This window comes from Anopheles maculipalpis, chromosome 3RL (assembly GCF_943734695.1).
Source record: "Anopheles maculipalpis chromosome 3RL, idAnoMacuDA_375_x, whole genome shotgun sequence".
Lineage (NCBI taxonomy): Eukaryota > Metazoa > Arthropoda > Insecta > Diptera > Culicidae > Anopheles > Anopheles maculipalpis.
Window position 1 is genome coordinate 17,483,824 of NC_064872.1, and position 25,892 is coordinate 17,509,715.

The following is a 25,892-nucleotide window of genomic DNA, read 5'->3' on the forward strand; positions in this document are numbered from 1 at the left end:
TTTAGCCGATAAACTGCGACAGATCGGGGAACTGGAAGCCCTGGAAGGTGAACGGTGCCGACGCCGTCTGCTGTTGGACGATGCGGGACCGCGCAATACGCTGAGGAGGTGGCCGCAAGCTGATCGGAATGTTGCGGCCCTGAGGAGTAACGTTCTGTAGCACCAGTCCGCACTGTGCACTGCAAACATCGTCCCGCAGGATTACATCACGGGGCCACTCGCGGGCCAGCTGGGCACAGTCGGTGATGCGCAGCGAGGCACATTGAGGCTGTTTCGAGGAGAGAGGGAGGAGATTTTTAAGTAAAAATAGCAAGAAGATGGCAATTTCTCTAGCTAACTTACCCCCTCATTGGTACAGATACAGCTCGTACACGGCGATGGGAAGGCCGAATCACCTACGTTCACGTTCTTGCCCCCTATTTGGCATCCCTGGACGACGTTTTCCCTCCATGCACTGAGATCAATTTGTGGCACGGAATTGCACGGCACTCGTGGATTGCTGAAAGGGAAAAGAAGAACACGGGGTCAGTTAAAGATCCTCTGTCCAGCTTTGCCAAATCTACAGTACTCACAGGAAGTTGCTTGGCAGATCGAAAGCTGCTCGCTGCATATCACCGGTGATGTCGAGATTTTCGCAAATGATTTTCGCCAGCGTCGTCTTCCGGATTTCGGCCAGCTGCTGCTCGGTAAACTTCACCACCGGATCTTCATTTTCGTACCTGTTGGGTTAATCGTGTAGAGTTAATAATGGAAATTGTTGGGGTGGTGATGCGACAACGGCCAGGGATGGGGTTCAAAATCCATCCGGACCGTTCCTCCGTAGTGAGGACAGCAAGGCTTCCGATGCAACACTTACCAGAAACGATCACACTTGCGCAATTGTCGGAACTGGATTGCAATGATGCAGGCGAACGTTGGCCCAACCAGTCCACCCTGCAGCGGCCGTTCGGACATACCGCCCGGGAAGAGATCGATGTCGTCGACGTGTGCGTAGATGCGACGCAACCTCGCAATGACCTCCGGCGGAATCTCCCGTCCCAGATCTTCCCAAGTTTGTGCCCGCTTCAGATTGCAAAGCGCACGATAGTTATTGTACGAAGGTACGCCATGATCGCGTCCACGGTGAATGTTTAATGCAATCAAATCGAACCCAGAGAATGGAATGCGTCGATCCTCGAACAGATGGTTAGTCACCTCTCCGGTAATGAACTGGTCGAGCGTTTCCATCGGTGTCGCTACGAGACCGCGCGCAATCTCATCCACCAGTCCGGGCTGAAGGAAGTTGTCCGTGCGGAAGAATCCATCACGCAGCAGTAGCGGAGGATCGATCGGCTGATGCTGCACACTGAGTCGTGGAATGTGCGGACGCAGCAACGAATGGCCAATACGGAATGCGGCAGTCGCGAACTCTGTCACAATCGACGGGTTGCATGTGGGGTTGTACTCCTTGTAGTATCCCTGCGACAAAAGCTTCAGCCCGTACAGGTTGACCGCGTTCCAGCTGAGGATACGGGGCAGGAACTCGTTGTAGGTGATGTGCTGATTCTGAGCGATGACGATACGTCGCGCCTGCTCGTACAGCTGATCGCCGTTCCAGTGAGGATTCACACCACGAAGTCCTTCGACGATTCGGTTGTGCTCGCGCATAAATATCGTATGGATAGCGGTCAGACCTGGCTGTTCCGAGGCACGCCCATCACCAGCAATGAAGCAGTACCCACTCGGCGATTTACACTCCGGATGTACCGGGCTCTGGGGCAACAGTTCCTTACCCTGAATAGGATGGATGGTGGAGTTTAGTCGCCCTGAGAATCCACGCAACTTTTTCGCGATACACCCATTCTCGCCGTAAATCTGTGACGCATCCAAGAAGGCTGTGTTTTGATTAATCTGCTCGCGTGGTCCAAGCGTTTGCTGACCGGGCAGTGATCGCATTGATGGGAAGCATAACCGTTCGCCGCTGGTTACGTTCACCTCCGGATAGTAGTGATCACGGGGTGGCACCGGGAACGGACTACATTCGGGATGTACCGTACGAGGAGAGTCACACGATCGACAGCTGGGAATGGATTCATGGAAACCCTTGTGGATCGGTGTCATCGTGAGATCGTGATCGAGGAACTGGGCGTACTGCATCACCATGAGCGAGTAGCGCGTGTGCAGGTTGGAAATGTCCGGATGGATTAATGAGGAGATGGAACGGGGATTTGGCAACGGTGATCCGGTGACGGACAGTGATCGTGGCTGTGATATTCCGTCATCGTATGCTGCTGGCAGTAGACGGGCAAACACGGTAAGTGACTGACCCAGCTCAGGGTTACGCAGGTTGTTACAGTGGGCGGTTAATGTACGGAAGGGCGTCGAAGTATCGCACGGTGCTTCCAGATTTTCGCACTGAGGTTCCAGATTGATGGGCGAGATCGAGCCAGTAATGAACTGATTGACATCTACGCTTTGAAGGGCATTGCTGAAGTCATCGCTAGTGAATCCACCCAGATTATTGTCAAATACTTGACGCTTGCGACGCCGTAGCCTGGAGAAAGAAGGTAAAGGGACAAGAATTTATATTAACCGATTGTTATCCGTGGTAAGATCGTAGGAGTGGATCAGTGTCTACTTACGTATGCAGCGAGTTGACGATCTCGTTCGTTGCTAGCTCGTAAAACAGTGAGGTGTTGGCGATGATCAGTGCATTTCGGTTAGCCTTGCTGAAGGAAGCTGCTGTTCCGTCCGGTGACTTGGCATCGATTCCTCCCTCTGTGGGTGAGATATATTGAACATAAGAATAACCCGGTAAAACGTGTCACATGTCAGCCAGATTACTTACGTCGCACCCATGCTTCGTACTCCTGCCGTTTGCGTTCGTTCAACTTCGTCTTTGCTTTGTTGATGGCACTCGAGATCAGATCCATGTTGAGTTCTTCGAACTCGGGCGGTGTCGGTTGCTCCTCCTGCATGTACTCTTCCACCACATCATCCTGCTCCGAACGCCATGCAGAAACATCAAGCCCACCAAGCTGCTCGCAGCTAAGCCGTGCGTTCAGATAAGGATCCTCACGGATGAAGGCCTTCGGTTGGGCTCGTGAAACGTCCTTCGTTTCGCACAACAACCCGGAGAGCGTTACCCGTCGAATGGCTTGCAGCTGGGGCAGTGTCAACGAAGACGGTGGAAGATCGTTTTCGTACCAGAATCGATCGCTGCTGCGCATGTTTGCGAATTGGATCGCCATCAGGCAGGATAGCGTTGGTCCAAACACTGTGCCCAAGGCTGGCGTTTCCATCAGTCCACCAATCAGCAGATCGATATCTTCCGGGTCTCTGAAAGTTGTCAAATGAAAAGAAATTGGTTAGAGATTGCACAGAACAACACGGTGGTCACACAAGCCAAAACACGAGACTACTTACTGGTACATGTTCTCTAACACTTCGCGCTTGCCTTGACCCAGTCCAAAGTATTGCATGTCGTCAAAGCTGAGCTTGCTGCCGAATGGTTTGCCGAAGCGCTTCTCGCACAAATTGATCGCCTTGTGGTACGCCGGTACGCCATGATCGCGTCCACGCTGTATTGCCAGAGAAATTGGTGTCCACTCGTCGTTAAAGCTAGCATGGTCCGGGATAAACGTTTGCTGCATGGCTGGTGACGAAAGCAAAATCTCGGCCGACATAGAATCGTTGTACATGTCCGGTGGAAGCATCGTGAGGAACGCTGGAACAGCACCGACCGCTACCTCAGCAAAGACACCGGCTCGATTCGCACTCGAGTATCCGCTGAAGTATCCACCGTTCTCCAACCGTAGGTCGGGATTGTTCGTGATCTGACTGCCCAACAAAATGGGCAAGAACTCGCTGTACGTGATGTGCTGAATCTGGGCCATCACAATGCGACGTGTTTCGTAGAACAGCGTAGTATCGCTCCATTCCGGATTAAGTTTTGCAAGCTGTTCGGCAATGCGGTTGTGTTCCTTCAGGAGAACCGTGTGCAATGCACCGATCGCACCAGGCTCGTTACAGCGCAGACAGGCACCGGTATCTACCTTGCCGTTCAGGAATGTACGCAGGGCATGGATTTCCTTCTCCGTCGTACCGTATAGTCCCGAACCATCTAGGAAGCCAGAAGCGGCATTCATCTGATCACGATAGTGGAACTCGCAGTTGGCAGGATCGTGCGATGGGATTGATCGTTTGTACTCGCGACATCCTTCACCCATCCGTACGTAACACTGCACAACGTCGTCCTGCGTTTCGTCAGCTTGCGTTTGATTGCGACAGCAACGGTAGCGTGAGTTTGGTGACAAGATTTGCACCAGATCGTACGCCAACAGCTGTCCCCAGGCGGGCAGCATAGCCGTAATGTGTGGATGGATAGCCTTCTCATCTACGGATCGTTGCAGTTGACTGACGATGAAGTCTGGTGCAGGTAATGCATGCGATCCGATCGAAGTACGTGGCTTCAACCGTCCGTCGGCGTAGTCCGGCTGCAGCAGACGGATAAATGCATCTCCACGGGCACCCCAGAACCGGTGATTGAAGTTGTTACATTCACCCGATGCCGAACGGAACTTGCTCGGTGGACAGGGTTGAGGTTGTTCAACTTTACAGCTGGCAGGACCGTTCGGTTTTTCCAGCAGTAAAGCGGCACGGGCCCGTTCCTTCAGGTCGGCTCCCGTAGTGGAATGTGCCAGGACTACTAGTAGTAGTATACCGCATCCAGCCAGGCGCCATGGGTGGTACCTGCAAGGGTAGAGGAAGAGAGAGAGAGAGAAAAGCAAACGACATTAAAACAATGCGTAGGATTTCTTCGAAGGTCAATGACGCTCTATCTGGCGGCCTTGGTAAAACATTGGTTTTCATTGGTGGAGTGAAGAGAGTTCTCATAATCCGGTTTGCAGACAGACGGTTCGAGAGCCTTCGATTTCGGTGAAAATGTGCCCGGGGCACGCTACTATTGAGATCAAGATGAAGATGATTTGAATATTTAATTGATTGGCAAGGCGTCATGGATGGTGTCCATGTGGTTTACGTTGATATCACGAAGGAATGTCGTCACACCCCGGGCAGTCGCGCGTACCATGGCGCTTGAAGGCCTAATAGAATGATAATAATATGAAATCCGGTTCGAATGGTGGCATGGAAACATTCTTGGAATTCTATCTTTAGTGACGGTAACCTGTTTGCTTTGTTTATCACTAAACCAGGATGCTGCGAATTTCGCATCAGTTGGGCCAGCAGATGATGTGATGATGATGTGGATAAATTTGGAGCAATAGTCGAGTGAAAGTGTGACTATGCATATTGCACAAAACGGTTTATAATCCTGTCTTCGCTAAGAAAGAGAATGTCTTTTATTGCAGACAAGAAGCCTGTCCCAAGATCCTGTTTTTCTTTTCGCCTTAAATTTATCGTACTCTTGATCCGGACTCTAGTTGTTGTAAATTTTATTTATTCCGGTCATTTCGTATCCATTTATGGAGCTGAACATCCTGTCTACGATCAGAACCATAAACATACTTCGAGTTTCCTTCCCGTGTCCAATAGCGGGCTTTAACAAAAAAGGAAAGCGCCTTTATTTGAAATTAATGTCCACCTCATTTCTCAAGACCTCCCGAGGAGAGTTTTTGGTAAATTTGTTATTGCACGCCAAGCTTACAAGCGTTTTTTGTTGGATTAAAATTTATCGACATTCAAAAACAAGTCTTGTTCATGTGCAAGACTTGCCCAACGGCACGCGATGTTTGTCCAACAGAGAGGAGGATCCATGTTTGTTTTGGCACGGTTATATTGTTCAGAGGGTATGCCTCATGGCGTGGTATCAATGTTCGACGGATGTCGTCTGCGTGATTTTTAGGCATTGGGTAAAAACAAATAATAATCTTGTAGGAAATTGTGTGCGTAATTTATTGATCGTGCAAGCAGTGCAAATTGATCAAGGAAGCTCTTGAAAGGATGTTGTGTCTTGAAGCGCTCAGGCTCAGAAGCACTTGATCGCACGTCGCATTTATGACAGTTATCTAACGTACAGCTTAATCAAGCATTAAAAGCACCGTCAGAAAACGATCAAACGAGATCGATCAAAACGGCAAAGCAATAAGGAAATTACTTGCGGTACATCTCATGCCGCTGATGATATCGAATAATCAAGCGGAAAGGTCTTTTAACGCACCGATTCGAATGATCGTCTTGGACTCGGTCTTGAAATACTGCGCAACAAACCTAGCAGCAGATCTCCAGCAAAGGATAAATCATTTGCGAATTCGACCTTTACTTTGGACACGGAGAAGACACATTTGCGTTGAAACTTAACTGTCGTTTGAGCGTAGAAGGGGATGAATGATACGAAAACTCCTACTTCCAGCTGAACGGCAGTGGATCATTCAAAAATGCAATAGGAAAGGCTTAATGTCCGAGTCGTGTGTGAGTGCGTCAACAAGATGGCGTTACGCAAACGGTTTTTGCAAATTCTATGCCGGTATAGTGGTCGTTTCGTGGTGCATGGAAATGAGGTTGTATTTTGTTGGTAAGTTCCAGCTGAAGCTGGATTTATGTGGAAGTTATCGAACATTTATTGGATGTCCTACATTGTTGAAACCAGTTAAAACTGATAACTTCAAGATTGCCTTGGCCCTACAAGCTGAAGATGTTTTAGGCGCACTTCTCTGGCTTTTTTTGACTTCGACTTCGAAGTAAGCTGACTAATAAGATAAGGACGGATAGCTCAGCGTAAGTGGGGCCAGTCTGCCACAAGGCAAAACTAGGTATGAAGTCTCACTGTACGATTGATGTAAGTCATTGTGAAGATCTTTTCAGATTCGGGAGAAGTTTTCTTTTTGCCTGCCTTACGGATATCTGTCCCGGACTCCAGTACTTCCACGCACCGTCGGATGAAATAGGGGGAATCGTCGATGGTTGAACCATGGCCAGCGATTAAATGCTTCTTTGCACTATTCCACGAAAAAAGGTTAACACTCCGACCTTTACAAAAGTGCTGACGCCCTTCGTATCCAAATAAATCTGACGACGTCTGCGGACATAGAGTCCGGGATCGGTATGCGAAGGCTCAAAAAGAGCGCAAAATGTTAAAAAATGTTAATACATTTTTTTGGCTGTCACTGTATTTCTCTGTTTACATGTGTCAAAAGGGAGAGTGCGTTGCGCCGCGGTGCTTTCTTGGAAGTCTTGTAATCTTCAAAGCATCTTAGTAGGTGGGGTGTCCACTATTGTGGTAAGAACAGTGATTTAAGTGCAGTTTGTGTGTGTGTGTGTGTAATTACTTGTTTCCTGTTCCATACATCGTAATGTAAGTACTTATTGTGATATATTTATTATTGTAAGTAAGAGACGGATACGTATGACAGTAGCTACGGATCCCGCGCAGTTTTTTAGCTGTTTGATACTCATTGCTAATGCATTGTACGTTCAAGCACGACGGTAATTTTAAAATTAGGTTATATTTTGGTTTCGGTTTCGTGCCTACACGCCGACGCGCAGACTACAAACTGAGCGAGAAACCGGCCAAAAGCCATCGGGACCGGACAACACACCTACTTGCCATTCGATCGATCAGCTGCTGGCCCGATGCACACGCCTCTTGGACCGCATTAGAGAGGCTAGCCGAGCGGAAAGACACAGTTTCTTTGGCTATTATTTATTTTCCCCAAAAAGCTCCCGGGCGAAAGGAGGAACAACACACACCTTACAACGCGCGCATGGTGGGGCCCGGTATTTCGTTTGCTAGCAAACAGGTTCGTCGCGCAACGCAAATTAACACACTTGTTTTTGCCTTTCGTTGGTTCGCCCAAACGACGATTACCAGCCGGAACTTTTCGCCCAAGGGGGTTCGGGTCGAAATTCTTCTTCACGGACTCCATTGGCGGTTGACGTTGAATAACACGCACACACGCTGGACGTTGGGTTGCCCAGTTGATGAGCAAAAATGGCGTAATAATTTGAACCACTTTCTCCGGATTACTGCTGATTCCCGATATAAGACGGTTTAACACACTCGACTCAAGACGACGAGACCACGCGAGAGATTGAGCTGTGACCTTCAGTCCGTTCGTTTCAGATGTGATATTACCACATCAATCAGTTACCGAACACGCTGTCGAAGATGGCGTGTTTAATGATGGAAGACACATTAAGGAATGTCTGACTGTTCGGAAGAAGGTTTTTGTAATTTATTTCTTTTAGCTACAAAATTCAACAAATAAAACAACGGAAAGAAGGAAGAATAAAAGGATTTTGCTCGTCAACTTCCCATTTCCGTTAAATAAATTTCTACCGTCATTGAGACGCACTCACACACGCAAATCAGACTCTCGCACCAAACAAAAATCGGTCGTGGTCACACGCGCCTAGAAACAATTATTTTAAAACGGAAACATAAATACAGCAAGAATTCACATCGAAGAGGCCTCAGCCGAGAGTTACCAGGATAGTTGAGCGATAGGACAAACACACACATGAAAAAGGCCAGCCTTTTAATGGGGACGTGTATCCGGGGATTAAATGCTTAGGAGAACGGCAGTTACGTTTCCTGTGAAGCACTTTCCTCGCGACCCGGTCATCAGGTAGGACAGTTCCGGAGATATTCGGAGTCGAAATAAATAACCGTTATGGTAATATCGTCCCGGAACAACCTGACGATATCCTGCGGCAACGATAGCATGTGCGATAGTTTCGAGTGCTCCACACCGTACTCGGTACCGCCGAGCGCGTTGCGGATGAGATGCGTTGCCGCATTACGATCGAGCGGTTTCTTCTGCAGGCCCGCCTTCCGGGTGCTTAGCATTTGACTGATTTCCCCAAGGGTTATGTCCTGCTTCGGGAGCGTTAACGGTTGCAGGAACGCTTTCCCGTACATATGCTCCCCGACCAGATGTACCGTCTGCATGGCGCTCATCGTGTCCCACAGACCGTCGCTTGCGATGATAAGAAACTTGTCCCGTGGCGTTAGTATGTGGTGCGTAATTTCCGGACACGCGCTCAGGTAGGGTGGCGTGAGGTAGTAGGGTGCGATGACTTGCTCACCAAACTGAGGCACGACCAGCTGTTCGAGCTGTTCGCGTGTCCATTTGTAGCGAAAATCGCCCATCGCACGCAGTGGAGCTAGTTGACCGAGTAAACGTTCACCGCGTATTACGGTGTCCCGCTCGGTGGCCGGATGTTCGCTGAGCAGTCGGCGAACTTCCCCAACATTGTCGGAGTTGTGTTCGTTGGTTAGCTTCTTGGCAACCCATTGGCCGGTATCGGTTACGGTACCGAGCACGGCCGAACAATCCCCTACGGAGGCGACGTGCAGATGGGGTCCGTCGATGTGTGCAACGAGCGCCACAGCACCACTCATCGCAACCGACATCGTGCGTAGGCTGGGCATTTCAATCGCTTCCCGGGACAGATCTTGATCCAGCCGGATAAAAGCATTCTCGAGCGTTTGATGCATCTGAAAACCGGCGAGCGTGGTGTTGGTGAGTTCGTTCGCGAACTGGTTGAAGCTTTTCTCGTACAGTTCCTTGATTTCGCTCACAAATTCAAGCTGCAATGAATAATCCTCCACATTAGTATTGCTTGGAAGTATTTCAAAAACTACCACATTCGCCTCTTCTTGCCTTATCATTGTGGCAGCTCAGGAAGGAGAAGCTCTGAGCACCACCAAGCATATGCTGCCGCAGATCATCCGGTGGTACGAGCGATGCCGCAATGTATCGCATCAACCGCTTGCTGATAACCTGCGAACAAGCGGGTCCACCGTGGCCATCGAATATCCCCACCAGCAAACCGGACGTATGGACACAGCTCGCTTCGCTGCGCGAGTCTTCGATCGGTGAATTTGAGGCGAGCTGGTTCGAGTCGTAGCTTTTAACGGACCCGCCAAAAAACTCTTGCGTGTGTTCGTTCGCTCGCAGTATACAGTTTACCTACGAAGATGGGAACGATGGATAAACAAAGATGGGTAATTCTCCGTAAGGAACCTGTTTTTTATTTCTTCCTGCGCACGTACATCGTATGGCGAGAGTTTCGGTGGTCCGGACGGACGGTGCAGGGCAGTGGCACGATGGTAGCTTCTTCGGTTGAACGTTGCCGCCAGCGAGTGGATCCGGATGGCGAGAATTTTAGGCGACCAAGTCGACATTTTTCGGCAGTACTGGCACTCCGACTGCTCGACGGGTGGAAGATTCCGATGCGAGAAATTCACCGCTTTTCTGCTTACATTTGTATCACACGGAACAACACCGGACACAAACACACACACCACACTGTACGCTTATCACCCGTCCGAGCCGAACCGTGTCCGTGGTATAAAAATAGGTTTATTGCACTTTGCTGGGAATGCGCTTTTCCGTTGAGGCGCCGTCTGTTTTGCTTTTCACGTTCGTTCGCGACGAAACGGGACACAAAAGTGAGAGACAAACGTAATCGGTAGAGAACGTAAACAAACGTGTGGATTCTAGTTTGACGTTTATAGATTTTCGCTCCGGTGGTTTCGCCCTAGGGAATGGTTTTTCGCTTCGTTTTTCATGATGAGATTGTTGGTAGAGGGCGACACTGGGCGAAAACGGTTTTTGTGAATATTTTGTAAAGCTAATAAATTTGGTTCATAAATTAATTTAGGTATTGCAAACATGTGATTTTATGTAGCTAAAAATATTCTAAATCGTTGTAAATATTGGTATGTGTCCAATGACAACTGGTTGAAGTTCATAATATAGTTCTCTTTGTGTGTGAGGCGAGAGCACGTTTCTTGGTGAGATTCGAAATCGCCATCTGACCTGAAAATTTATTTGATTTTATAATTTGTGAGTGTGCGATGGGCGTCCCGGTGGTAAAGCGACAACGGTGCACGGCAGGACCGGAGTTCAAATCATATTTGGATCGTTCCCCCGTAGTGAGGATTGACTATTAAATTCTACGTGGAATTTGCAAGTCTAGTCAGCCAAAGATGCCCGTTGTGCCTTGGTAAATCGTTGAGGCAAGAAAAAACAAGTTGTGCATCAGATATACTAAGCCAAAGCAGCCAGAAAAGATCGATGAACATCTCCAAGAGATTTTCTGATGTCAAGGGCAAAGAAGAATATTATCAAGAAGCTATTAGTTTTTTTTTTAATTCAACAACCACCAAACAATCAAATCCGTGTGGCATTTGCAATTCCATCCCGGATATTAAACTAACGCCACCCAGGACCCGGATATTACATTTCTACCATTCAACCGTGTTTCAAGTGTCTTCCAGTTAAAGCTGGTATTTGGGGGGAAAAAATCGCAGATATCGATCCCGGACATTAACTCGGATTATACCGCATTGAACCGAACTACCGTGTAGTGAACAATACAAATTTCGACATTTTGTTCGCGTGATCCTTGCTCGTGCCCAAAAAATTTACTTGTCATGGTTGCGCTGTGTGTAACGATCATGCCGAGCGCGAATAAAATGCAGACAGTAGTATAGCGAAAACCAACACCCGGTAGGGTTGTGAATGAAACTCACGGTTTTGCACCATTAACGTGTGAAGGCTCTGTACAAACATTGATGAATCGTTTAGCGTGTTTGGGGTGAGATAATCAGCCGCTCGCTGTTTGCCGATCGTGAAGAAGAATCTGTAGCTTGATTGGCGTGATAATTGAATTACGGTTAAAAAATTGACTCTCTAGAATGGAACCTGTGGAGAGCAATCCAGTGTATTGTGGAGGTTTGCTTGCTGATTTGTTGTCGCAATCGCGAGATTCGCAGAGTTCTACCATGCAGCCAAGAGCGTTGAAAATGACATGAAGATTGAGTGCAAACACACTACTACCTTTTCGATGACCTTCGGGAGAATCTTCATGATACGGTGTTGGTGTTCATGATTGATGACACCAGTTTGGAACTTCCTTTTTCGGAGGGTTTGCGTAGCGCTAGTGCAAACAAGCAGCTTGTTTTCTTGCCCAGCGTCCGTTTTACGCTAGCTGTTTGACTGGAGAGGACAGACAATGCTGACCTTTATCATTCATGCTGCGTTAGATAAATGGATCCGCAGCTTACTGGAGTAGATAGACAGCTATCTGCGTATATCGCTGTCACGGTAAGCCATGCGGTAATCAATCCTTCCTCCCTTCCCGAAAAGCCCCGAGGCGATCGATTAAATGCAGGCAAGAATGTGCCGTTGGCACCCAATAATACCTGCTCGGTAAAAAGTGAAAGTAAAATTGGTACCGATCGTCCCTAACCGTGTCTGAAAGGTGGGCATGGGCGCGATGGTGCAATTCAAACACTCCCCCTCGAGAGTTCGATCTCCAGTGTGAATAAGAATATAAATCAAACGCTCGGTGACGTTGGTGAGATCGGCTTTGGCCGCAGCACTTGGGCTAACCGTAAAGCGTAGAAGGACTACAATTATCTAACACCGTACTGTAGCGCCATCCGTGCAACGCTTCGATTCGTGCCAGGGTGACTTGAATAAAGTCATCTTCTGGCGCGAAAAGGGACACTGATGAGGCGCTCATCGATTGCCCGTTTCGTGAGGAGAATTGCAGCCCGTGCAACTGCCAATTTATGACTCTAACAGGCATCGTAAATCGTCCAAGCGTCATGGGTAGTACTGGTCGTGCTCACGAGATATCTCCCTGTCCCCGTGTGGTAGAGGCCCTGACCGGCTTCTGTACTTTCGCCGCTAGGGATAGGCAGTGATATGTGTGCGCTTGTAAGCGAGTTGACGAGTATGTCGCGGAATGCTAATTTGAATTCTTACTGACGTTTATTTTCGCTGATCGGAGGTTCGTCGTTGAACGTGACTTCTGGACAGCCACGAGAACGGAGATTCCAGCAGCAGTAGCAGCAGAGGGCTGCGAGGAATGCATGTTTGCGATCCCTGTTTGATTAAATCATCATCGTCAGCCCGGTTGGTTAATTATGAATGGGTTTTGGAGAGGTGTTTATTGTGCGGTCCTCGCCTCACCGATGCTACATTGTGTTGTGGTGCGGTCTAGGAATGATTTACGGATAAGCTTACGGAGGCAGGTGAGTAAAGAAAAAACAACAACAAAAGACTTCTCGTTAAGGAATGCATTATTCTGGCGACGAACCCTTCAAACGTGCCCGATAAAATCTTGCTAGTAGATAACATACAATATTGCTTGGTAAAACAAAAAGAACAGATGATCTCAGTATCACAATTATGCCCTGCCAGTTGATCTTGGTAATCGTATTGACAGCTCCACAGTGTGTATGGGAGAGTTTCACACAAAACGCGCGCCTCGTTAATCTACCAAATCTGCAATCACCAACAATGGTCCTCAAGAGCTGAAGATGTAATGGAATGTTTGCCTTACCAGTGTTTATTTGCACAGCACTTCTAGCTCGGCTCAAGCCGTCTCTTCGTAAGTGGAAACGAGCGGCCAACAAGTGAAGCCGTTCGTGACAAATACTTTACTCACGCTGTGAGGTTCTTGTGAAGCGTTCTACGAGATGCCAAAAGTTCATTGTCACATTCCAGGAACGAAGCAAAGGAAACAAGCTGCGAACACAGCGTGGGGGAATCCCTGAATCGATGCGATCATCAACCACCATCATCGGCGGTAGTTGGTGAATTAAATTGGTTGGGAGATTTTACTACACATCCAAATATGATTCCGCAGCGAGCGTGTACGACCTTTATTGATACATTGAGCGGATTTTTTTTCGTTCACCTCAACCTCAAGCTTAAACTCAAATTTCTCGAACGGTTCCCCGGTGGGAAAATGCCGGATAATAATTAAAAATTGATCATTTTCAGCTAGTCGATATGTGGCGATATTGATCTTTTTTGTATAAAAAAAGAAGAATCTTATAAAAGAGGATCCGTTGTGAGGAATTGGTCACAGCAGATCGATTCTACGAACAACAAATAAAAGTGATTTCCTTGAGCTGCTCACGTGACCTAGTAAAACCAAATCGTAATCCCATCCATCTGTGCCACTGTGTCGAGTAATGTATCAATTCAAAAGAGCTTTGCGCTAGAAGGTTATAGGAATCAGTGCTCGAGAGTCCAAGAGAAAGAAATCATATTACAAAAGCTCGATGCAAGAGTCGTTCTTGCAGAAATCATATTACAAAAGCAAAACTCAAACCGAAAGGGATTAGGATTCATCGTTAATGGCTTTTTGTTCGAGTGCTTTTCGATGTGTACCGGCGGTAAAGTGGGGAGGTCCCTTTTCCGCCAAGAGTCTGTGCTATGCTTCTTGGCACACTCTAAAACAAGTGTGCAAGGTAACGCACCAGACAACAAGCTCATTTGAAATCACTTCACAGCTGATTCCCATCTAATACCGTCCCAACCGTACGGATGGAAAAGGGTTCGTCGTCTATACTGTCGTCGACGTCGTGGTCGTAGCCACAACCATCAATTCGGTCGCATCGTTTATCGAAAGCGAAATCATTTGTCGTCCCTTTTCGGGTTTCTGGTGCAGTGGGTCGTCGTGGATGCAGTAATGACAGTTTGCAGACGCCCTGCGTACGACAGGTAGCAATTGACACATTAGTTGGTAAGCGCTGCACGTAATTAATGTGCACTAACGTGACGTTTGGCGTAGGTGCAGAGCAAACCAAACGAGACGCCTCGTCGAGGGTTGCATTTGTTTTGCCATAAATGAAGCTATAATTTACGAACAATGCATCATACCATCCTGTCCAGACGGATGGCCGTGGAATGGTTGCGAAATTAAATGTTTTTATTTTAACGGTTAAATGAGGAACTGCGTGGGTCTGCAGTAGATCATGAGCTATAAAATACGTAACTTGGCTGAGGTTTCGTTACAACATGTAACAAACATGTAATGTAACGAAAGACGCTATGACCAGAGCTCTGACCTGGTCGAAGGTCCATCGGCCAGGTCATCAGACATCGTCATACACCCTCCCCTGTCTAAGGGCAATGACACCCTTTTATCTTATCGTGCTGTATCTAGAAAAGCAAGATAAGCACCATTAGCTGTTTGTAAATATTTATCATTGTTCAACATATCGATCTACCGGTGTTTCCTACCGTAGTTTTCTTAATCGCTTTCCACGCAATTAACTAGCTCGTCGTGTTGAATGGTGGTGGTGGTTGAAGTTTGCGCCGGCTTCATTACAAAACCGCGCCACGGTAAGATGATTTTAAAGGCGAAACCGATTTTTTAACTGCCGCCCAAGCAACAACAAAGTTTGGTGTGCTCCAACCGAAATCTGCACGGTAAATATTATGTGTGTGGTGTTTTAACAGTTTTCGGACCGGCGAGTTGTTACTTTTTTTTTTTGCTCGCAGCTGACTCGGTTCAATGGCTTTCCTTTGGCAGATATCGGCAAAGCTTTGCGTTCGTTCCATCAGGAAGTGCAACACGGCGATGCGGCGGAATGCGAATTGGTATGAATATTTTAAATCATGCTACTAAGTCGCTCGTAGGACGCGTTTTTTCCCATGCCACAGCTTGGTAACTTCCGCAATAAAACGTTGTTCGGGGTGGAAGCGTTTTTAACGCCATTTACATGCAGCTTCACAAACGCCGGTTGTCGGCGGCCATTATTCGTCGGCTCGGGTTCGAGAGTTGGACAGCGCGAAATTTCCCAGGCTCTCTTCTCCAATCAACGGCACGGGACGAATGGTTCGAACATGATAGTGGAGGCTCCGAAGCTTTCGTGGGAACGTGATGCAGTTCAATTGAGTACAGCGCGTAAAGTTTGAAGATTCCGCAAGATACGTCGACAATCGCCTTGGGAAACCGATTACTGAAACTGTTTTACCGATCGCCGGAACAGTTCGTACACCATAGTTCATACAGTTTTAGGAGGAGATTTCTAACTGCAGAGAGGAATCAAATCGGTGAAGAAGATGAAAATGAAGGGTTTTGATGCATGAAAACAACAGTTTTTGAAACATTAATGAGTGGCAAAAAATGTGAACAATTTTGTGCTTTAGGTCGTATTTTCAAGAAAAGGTGTCAGAACATTTTAATATTCTAAGACTTTAACAGCTATAGTAGCTCGCCTGAAAGACTTCCAAACTTTCCACTATAAAGCAAATAATTATCAGGGCTGAGCTAAGATTTGGCCTCTGTCGGTGGTTGAGATGGAGGGATTTATTTCAGAGATAAAATAAAAGTTTTGCTAAGTAAAAAGAACAATTTTCAAAACAACCATGAAAAATGGGATTATAAAATGTACCCTTATAGCATAAAAATGTAAATCGAGGGCATCAATTTAGGAGCAATTTTATAGTATTTCCCATAGAGTATGGTCTCAGAACTTCTTGACCGCCTGTTGCAGGCCAAAACAAATCAAACGGTAGCTCTTTCAAAACACCCGCACACCGCAAAGCACATAGATGTCAGGGCTAAACGCAAGTGTTTTGCAAGCGTGAGCTAATGGTGAAATCCGTCCGGCACGCTGCAGAATTGGACAACCGTTTGAAAGCGCGCGCGATGGCAGAAAAAATATCATAATCGAGTCGTCTTTTGCGGTCGATGACGACGACGACGACGCCGAGAGACTGACCGAAATGTGCACAGCTGAAGAGGAATTTCGATTTGTGCATGCCAGTTTCGAAATCGGCGTCGGCCTTCGTTGGCACTAAACATTTTTGGCAGACTGTGGGACAAGGTATGCATGTTTGCGTTGCAAAACATCCGCTAAACTTTATTTTAAAAATTTCATATTGACCAGTTACTCTTTAGAGATGAAGAAGGAGTGTTTTTTTCGTCCCTCTAATTGGATAAAACTGTTAGAAATTACGTCGGAAATTGGAAGTCGATTCACCGAAGGGTTCGTACCCTGTGTCTTCAGGCTCACAGAGAGAAGGTCAAACAGAATCACCCTTTGCTGGAGCCCGACTGTAGGAGAAAGTTTTGCAAACGGCAACAACCCTACAACTCTGACTACAGCGCAGACACGTGAGAGGATATCTCCTACACCGGCAAAGAGTACTCCCCACGCGATCGATAGGAAGAAGAAACCACATCGCCGAAGCGTCGCATCAGAAGTAGAGCGATCACTGGAACGTTCGAGTGGTTGGCGAGCTTGGGTTAGGGAACTTTCATTTTCAATAAACCCTTCTCGCAGCCGAACTCAACGCGTTCCTGGCTGAAGTGCATTGCATTCTTCAACTTCAGCCGGCTTCAGCTCGCTTTTGTTTTTTCCGGGTGGGTACGATTTTCTCTCCTAGTCTTTAGGTCCTCGGGGCTGTGTGTTTTGTGCGAGATGCAAAAGAAACACAACCGGAAATGCAACCGAAAGCACAATGTGTCAGACCGTGTGGGGTTATATTTAACACACAATATGGTTTTCGTCGTGTGGAAAGTAGAAGTGTTCGTGAGTGTTGGATGCTTTCGCGCTTAAATTATCACTCATAATTGAAAAAAAAAAAAAAAAAACAAAACGCGGAGATACACAAACTGCAAACAACTCCTCTCCAGCGGGGTTGGTTCCCCTCTGCGTCGTTGAGTCGACGCACTGCTACCCGTACAAACAACACATGACACCGATACTGACCTGGAAAGCGCGAGAGAGAGAGAAAAAAGAAAGGAAACATTTCATTAAAAATGATGCATTTTTGTGTAAGCTTTATTGGTCGTGGCTTATGCAAGCTAGTCTGTGTGTGTTTTGTGTGTGTGTGTTTCTCCTTATCGCAATCGCCCTGCGAGTAAAGCTTAACCATTATAGATCTTTGGCAAAATGTCATGACCATTAGGGAGCAAAATTATTACTTTTTGGGGCATAAAATATCGAAATGGATGTTAAACTGGCGCTGGTGTTAGAAACATTCAAATTCAAATGAAACGCATCACATCATTTCCATTCAACGGTGTGCGGAAAACGAAAGCAATACTTTGCCTCCAGCATCCCTAGCACAATCCCACAAAACGTGGACGCGCACACTTTCACGCAATGCGGCATTCACTTTCGATCGGTACGGCTTCGTCTGCTTACTTCATCTGCAGACGGGTGCACGGTGTGCAAGCCCTGGTAACCGATCGACTGATGGGTTTTTTACGATCGCGCGTGAGCTTGTGTGTGTTGATCACGATAGGAAATGAAGCTCTTTCACCATTTTCAAAAACATCTTGGGTGTTTTTAATGCCAAGGCACACACACACACAGCATCCCTCCCAAGGCAACATAACGTGAAGTTTGTTTGGGAGAAAGAGGAATACAGAGAGAGAGAAAAACAAGATGTTACAACACATGCGAAGAAAATCAGCTTCTTCCGATCCGGTCGGCGAGTGACGCCGGATATGAAGCGAGATAATGTCGTGAAGGTTGCCGTTTTGATTAATTCTGTTTTATTAGGTAGGGCTAGATAGCTAGTGTGAATTAAATAATCGCCTTATAACACTCCCCTAGGGAGCTTAAGAGTGTGAATTTATTCCTAGTTTTTGTTTATGTACAAATTAACACACCCCAAAAATGAAAAACATTCCCAATAAGGCAACCTGGGAATTGTATTCAAGTGACAGCATCAAACAACATCAACGATCGGTTAAGCGACGAACCCTATTCTTCTCGCTGTGCTTTTTTATGTTTAGCGATTGTTCACTAATTACATTAAATTATCCACCAGCAGTCCTACTTTTCGTGCGCAAAAAAATAAAAAATAAAAAATCAAACCGTGTGAAGGTGAGAACTGAAATTAAACTGTCTCATTACACTTGGTGCTAATTGGTTGGCTAGAGCGGTGCCCCGTGAATTCTGCAGCCGATCAGAACAGGTATACAATCAAACACAGACACAGTTGTTTGCTGCTTCGAAATCGACGTAGAAGAAGAATTTAATGCAAATCGATGATTTCAGGGGGAGACATTTTCTGTGCTCATCTTCACCGGTCCGGAACCGGTTCGCCTTGAGCGGTGATTTGGATGCAGCACTGGCGACGGACCGGTATAATGCATCCGCCATCCTATTGCTCTTGGTGTCTGGAAGGTGTTTTTTTTAATGTGTGTATGTTTGTTGCAAAATCGTGGGTGTCGCAAAATCGGAAAAGGAGCAATAACCTTGCAGACAAAGTGTTGGTTTAAATATATGGAAGGCAAAAAACAAAACAAACACATTTGCAATAATATATCGCTGCAAATTTGCGTTAATTTGTATAAATGCATTTTCCCGCGAGTTCGCTAGAACCTGGCCATTTTGCTCGTTTTTTTTGTCGTTGTAGTGTTGCCAGGTGTTTAATGTCACCATTTGTCATGTTTCAAGTTCACGCCAGATAACCCCGCGCCGCCCGGTGAGATGCCGTCGACGTAGTAGTATGATGCGCCCGAAACGTTAAGGTCGCCTCGAAGCGAAGCAATCAATCATGCACTGGTACGCGGTGACGCGCGAAGATCACCAACTCCTCTTGGCCGCGGTGTGTTTGTGTGTCGGTGACGCGTAGTTGTGTATATTTGCAACACTCACAGCATCAGCACAGGCTTTGTATGTTAATTAAAGATGGAACGAGGAAATGCACCGCGCACACGATGGCGAACGAGTTTGACAGTTTGGCACGGGCATGGGTTTGACAGCTCATTGGCGATCGTGCCACCACTCCACCGATTGCTGGAAGGGCACAAGCTGTTCGAGAAGATCCGGACGCGAGTAGAAAGTGAAATATGGCGACGGAATCGATACAGCAAAACAAAAGATAGAGGGTGACTGAGGAAGTGATAGAAAAAAAAAACTGACACCGAACAGGTCGGCGGATGATTTCGTCGAAGATGATGTCAGTCGTATTGCACGGTGTGTGGGTTTTGGGATGGAGGAAATGGAGAAGCACGACGCAAGCTTACTCTTCTCATCAAACGATCGTCGGAGGTGACAAAACCGGAGCCGGTTTTCTGCACGTGCACGTATTACAAAACCGCAAACCGGAGAAGGGGCGCAACCCTCTTTGTGCCGTACCGGAGCGCACTGCAAGACTCGTTTTCGGATGCCCTACAGGGTGTCTCGGGCAATGGGGAATCTTTTCCCTCCTGATGCCGTTCGGTGTCAAAAATAATACCAAATCACCCGCAGTGTTTTATGTTCATCTCCACGACACCACCAAAAAAGCCGGGAAGGCGAAGATTTATGGGCTGAGATGTGGTGCCTGTCGCGCTACCTATAGCGATTCCCGGGCTACGATCCCGGATCTTCGCGTGCGATCGGCATGTCGCAGCCTCACATTACACACACGTGCGCGCGCTCGGGGTCTTGTTTTTTTGTTGCGTTAACGTGCACAGTAGTAGAAAATAATAATAAAAAAACCAACAAACACACGAGTGAATTCCGGAAAATCTCCTACTCGCTTTGAGTCAGAATCCGGGACTAAGAGAGATAGCTTTCGAGATGCAACCATATCTCAAAACACATTCAGAGAGTTCAAAAACAACATCGAACGATTGGTTCGGGTTGGATCGATCGGGGGGGATGAGACGAGCAGAAAGAGAAGAGGAAAAAGGTTAATGATGTTAATTGGACAAAGAGCAGTGTGGTGCATGATGACGGGAGAAGCATGCGGCGGTCGGTAGATCGAGGGCATTACGATCAATTCTAATGCGATGCTCGTTTTGCGTTCGTGCTAAGTATTTCCGTGGGAGCGTCCAACATTGCAACAGCTGCTGGCTTGGCTGACTGGCTGACGTACACAGCAGTAAGCACAGCTGCTACGATCAGGCTCCACAATCACGGTAAACTGTCGGCATGTCATGTGGTGTCGCTGCTTCGAAGACACCAGCAACCCTGTTCTTCTTCCTCCTGATGATCTCCGCTGTGATGGAAGTAGATATATGCGAAGGAAGAAAACAAGATCGAAACAACCAAGATTCTAAGTTTCGCCTCGCGGGTTTGGCAGCTTTTCGTGTCAAACCGGTCACGATCAAGCTCTTAACAAACGGATTCAGTCCAACCACCAGACAGCACGGGTTATACGGAATTCATTCACCTTCGGTGGCGGATTATGTTAATATTAGTGCAGAATAGTGGAGGTTGGTGGAGGCTTTTTTTGATTCTTCTAGCATACAAAGTAGATTAGAACGTTATGGGCTTAGTAAATCAAGGAACTGTACACTTTCACTTAAGTAATTATTTTATCGTTAAAAATTATTATAAAATGCGAAAAGAAGTTATGAAGATTTTCGATGATTAGCTTGAATTAATTTTGTATCCAAATCGACACAAAATAGAAAAGAAAATTAGTTTAATTCGTTGAAACAAAAGACTTGAAGCGACGAACCCCACGTGGAATCGATCGTAATTTGTTTCTTCCTCGTAATTTTGATTTTTTTTTGTTATGAGAAGTCGTTAAAATTTAGCTGATGCATTGTCTGAGTGTTGAAATTCATTAGGTTATTTTATTAACTGTTAGGTTATTGAGGTTATTTGAAATCAAAATAAAACAAAAATCTAATTAGTGATGAGTAAACAAATGCAATTTACATTTCCTTTAAAAAAAAGCAAATATTTCATGCCGTTTTAAGTCACGGTGAGTCAATAATGATTCATTTCTTCCGCGTTCTTGTCAAATAAATGTATTCTACTAATTTTATCTGATGCATCGAATGAATGCTAAAATGATGTGTGAGGTTTATTAAGCCGCAATAGGATGTATAAAACACATGTTGCAATTAATCAGTCACTTCTGATTTTATCATTTTGGTACTGTTTTCAACGCTTAATGATTCTTAATGAAAAAAGCCACATTTTAAGCAAAGTCCGTACATTTGATTATTATCTTCTCGCTGCAGAACAAAGGATTCCACTGAATTTTGAAGAGAGAAACTCCGTTGAAACGTACTGGTAGTCGTAGTAGGTTTCTCCAAAATGTATAACAATTTTTATGATGCATCTCATGAGTATTGAAATCATATATATGATTTAAAAAAACACTTAAGGAGATAAAAAAATCAAGATTAATTTTGAATGTTTCTTTACTCTCTTTAGAATGACGTTTCTAAATCGGAATGTCCTGGATGTTGTTCGATAAAATAATTATTGTGGATGATTCACACGATTCGTTCATGTGCCGTGTTGCGTGTCGCGTTGTCTGCGTGCATCGTCGCGTCACTGATCTCCTGGTAAGCGGTGTATCGTCAATGGTGTCTGTCGATACACTTGGCGTAAGTGCTTAACTCGCGTCAAGTTGCCCTTCAAATGGGATGTGTTTTGCATGCGCTTATGAATGTCGTCCAATGCCAACACGGGAAAGCTGACCACAGATCCGGGTGACCTAAATTCAGCAACTGCACAGACCGATGCGGGTTAGCAACAGTCAGTTTTGGCGTTGCAATATTAGATGCAGTTTTCATCCTTATTGGTTTACCGTGTTACTGGGGCCCTACTGTTTTCAAACTATGCACATTACATGTGTTTGCGAACGCGGTACATGCGCATGCCAACGTTGTGCGGTATGTTTTGCATTGCAGAAAAGAAATAAAATCGTAACAAACCGCGTGTTAGGGTACATAATAAATTGTTTCGGCTGGAGTTTCATATTTTGTGGCGTAACAGGGAGAAGGTTATCGGCAGTGGCCTGGTGCTGCACGAATAGTGTGGTGCTTCGGGAAAGCGCTTATGTTTTATTAATGAACCATGAACGGTGAAGGCGAAATGATCCTGGTCCGGATCCGTAAGCACATGGAGGAGAGGCGCGACAGCCAAAATATCGCTTCAAAATGTTACGTGGCTGACGACAGGACTACGTCACCATCGGCAAACTGTGTGTGTGTATTCAGTGCTCCGTATGAATTCTGATACGGGAGGCTTTATTTATTACCCTTTGCCAAAATTGATTGTTTTTTGTTTGTGAGTTTGCTTTATGCTTCGTGTTTAACGTCAGTATCGGTCAGTAAGCAGCAGGTGCAGGAAGCGTACAATAATGTTTCTGTCCGTTGCAAATGATCGTGATCGTGGCAGGTAGGCAACCGCAACAACAGGTCTTTCGGGTCATTTCGGTTGGGTGACCGGTCCCTTGGGTGAAGGAGAGTTGTTTTCGGTGGGTTGTAGCTTCCTGCCCCAAGAGGGAGTGAGAGAGAATTGGATAATAGGCCCGCAAGGCACCATCAGGGTTCGTTGGGTCGGGTTTCAGGAAGACAACGGAAAACAAACCAAATGTAGGAAGCAATCCTCCCCATTGGCACAGTTAGTAACAGGACAACAGGTTTTGCTTGCCCCTAAGACTGCAACGTGTTCCGCATTTGGGAACATAAAAATAGTTCTTCGGGAAAAACTGTTCTTTCTAGGCAGAAGCGAAGCCAGCAAATAAAACTGTCAAAACAGTCATTTAATTGATACGGAACCAAAGCCAGCCGGATGCAAATGCTGATCGTTTGCCATAAAAGATGATGTCAATTAATCGCGAATTCGTAACTCACAGCCAAACAAAAATGGGTTTTGTTTTTCTACCTTTTCGATTCTCCTACTTATTGCCTGCTAGCTTTCATTGGTGAGGAATTTAGTTTGTGTTTTGATTGTTTTGGATGAATCTATAAAAAGCGAAATTGACCAAAAGTTGGCGAAGAATTGTAAATTGACATAAATTGTTACACCTCGAACACGGTGTGGCTTAAAATAAATGGAAACAAAATTCCCTTTTGTGTAGCTTCGAGTATTTCACATCGATTTCTCATGGCTATGAATGGTTCCAAACGATGGTCCAGCTATTTTTTTCACCAATAAATAAACAATTGTAGGCTGCCAACAATATTTTCGCAACACTAGTGGGTGTTTTATTTCAGCAAAAAACGGAACAACCATTTTCTTTACCATCTTTGGGTGCCAAATTCAAGCTTTAGCTTCAAGCACTCGCAATCCGTACACAACACGACGCATCACGAGACGCTTTCGGGGAGAAACTTCGAGGCGGAAAAGTCCAAAGATACCTCAATGAAATTGCCTTTGCATCTTACGCAACAGCCGAGTGAACCTCGGCGGAGGTGAAGACGAAAACGAGCGACGCATTGGACATAAGACATCAAGTCTGGGGAAGATGTTGGGATCAGACTGGGTGGGCGGGTGGAAGGTGTGTGCGCATAAACATCACCACAGTGCAACTTGTCGATGCTGAAAAGTTATCTATCACGAAAGCGTGGTGAGACGAAGCGGTAAGAAGATGACGCACGTTTTTGGTGTGCGGTGTGAGAAAGAAGTCGTGATTTTACGCAGCGAAAAGCGACTCGCCGTTGCCATGGCACAATGATTTAGGGTTTGGATTGTGTAAATGCGAGAAGGAAGTAAAATGTGGCTCGGGTGTCGCTTGTGTGCCCTGCGTGCCTTTCGAAGATCAGGCAGGAATTTGGAATGTTGCGTAGACGAAAGCGTTAGGGAAATAAATTGTTTGGAGGGAGTGGGCAACCCATCTGTTTTTATTCAATTTTAGGGTGATGAATAATATTGTACAAGTGGGCCAGAATTGGCGGTGTGCATAATAAATCAAGTACCTTCCGAGGGTAGGAAGCAGAGCCCGGCTGTGAGAATAAAAATCGGTCACAAGAACGGAATGGAGCTTTGTGCCCGGAAGGCAGTTCGCCGTTTGGCATTGTTTTGCAATTTTTGGTCTAATAATTGCAGCATCGAATTAATCTGGGGTTGAAATCGCGAAGTAAATTGCATCGGGCAAATTAATGCAAACAAGGCTGTCTTGTTGGCAACTGAAGCCATTATGAGTGGGAAAAGAGGGTTTTATTTCGATTTGTTTTTGTTTCTTGAGCTGTCCGAGTACATATACCTTTGAGGATTTCAGTTTTTGCGTAACATTATCATAAACCATACAAAAAGAAGGCGAATTGAAGCGTAGACGCAGTAAAAGAGTGTTTTAAAGTTTTTATCACACACATTGCATACATTAAGGCGCCAGCGATTCGTAACAAAAGTGCGTCAATGTAAATACGACTATAAAATACGGATGAGTTATGCTGGTGTTCATTAAAAATTCAAATTCTATTTGAAAATAGCTTTATGTTTTTGGTACGATGAAACACCATACACAACGTTACTAGCCACAGACACACAGAAAAATGGAAAAATAGCAATTTGACAAAAATAAAAATCACCAACCTTGCTGGACGGACTGTTGCGACGCTTCGATTCATCTTTGTTAACCGATATGGGTGTGTGTGTGTGTTCTCTAAGGACGAACGGTTTACACAGAATTGAACGTACGGTGCGCACTTCACAGGGCCAGGGTTTGTTTTCGGTTCGAGTTTTGAATGCACACTTTAACACTTTTATCACAAACACTTTTATCACTTTATAATTAATTTAACTGATCTACAAAAAGGAATAAAGCGAGATGCATTAAAGAAGATGTATGGACAAAGAAAAAAATTAACAGAAGCACTTAATTCACATTCACAAAGCTGGAAACTTTCGTGTCTGAATCTGTAGTAGTGGTTGCTTGTTTTGCACTCCTCACGAAACGAATTTGCGAACGATCATGCAAAAATGCGCACTTTTGGATCGAAAATCACAAATCTACATTTCAAGTCACCTCGAATTTCTTATACTATCGATTTGAAACACTTTTGAATCACCTCATACTGCCCCCTTAATCTCCCACCGATTCCTCGCACACGTTTGGCTCCTTATTCCCCCGTAAGGTGCACCACCTCTTCACTTTACAGTGGCTTCTGTGTGAAGAAATTGAAACCAAAAAAAAAAAAACAGAACACAAACAGGGAAACAATGGAACCAAAACCGTAAGGGGTACACGTGCTCACTCCGCAACGACTTCTCAACGACTGGCCTGCGGTGCGTGGTGCTGATCGTGCTTTTATGAAATCAAAAGTCGTAACGGCACTCTCGCGGTGGCTGACTCTCTTGCTCTCGTGCCGCGCACCTGGTCGCGTTGGGCGAACTGGTTTTAGACGGTTAAAGCTCGTTTTTCAACGTACATGTGGTGGTTTGTTTCTTTTTTTTTCATGTTGCTTTTTTTGTTTTTGTGCTGAAAAATCCGCGAGAT

General features: G+C 45.9%; 2 protein-coding genes across 2 annotated transcripts; both read right to left on the reverse strand.

Annotated features, from left to right (window-relative positions):
- Positions 1-25,023, reverse strand: LOC126563907 (uncharacterized). Its single transcript, XM_050220698.1, has 8 exons — positions 24,989-25,023; positions 3,406-4,731; positions 2,828-3,318; positions 2,622-2,757; positions 857-2,533; positions 573-719; positions 343-499; positions 1-268 (listed from the first exon to the last, which is right to left on the reverse strand). Exons 1-8 carry the CDS (start codon positions 25,021-25,023, stop codon positions 2-4), a joined length of 4,236 nt encoding a protein of 1,411 aa, XP_050076655.1. The 3' UTR covers position 1.
- On the reverse strand, positions 8,564-10,136 carry LOC126565866 (pyruvate dehydrogenase [acetyl-transferring]-phosphatase 1, mitochondrial). The gene is made up of 3 exons (XM_050223076.1): positions 9,998-10,136; positions 9,606-9,914; positions 8,564-9,532 (listed from the first exon to the last, which is right to left on the reverse strand). The coding sequence occupies exons 1-3, from the start codon at positions 10,127-10,129 to the stop codon at positions 8,564-8,566; spliced, it is 1,410 nt and encodes a 469-aa protein (XP_050079033.1). The 5' UTR covers positions 10,130-10,136.
- Positions 25,024-25,892: the final 869 nt, after the last annotated feature.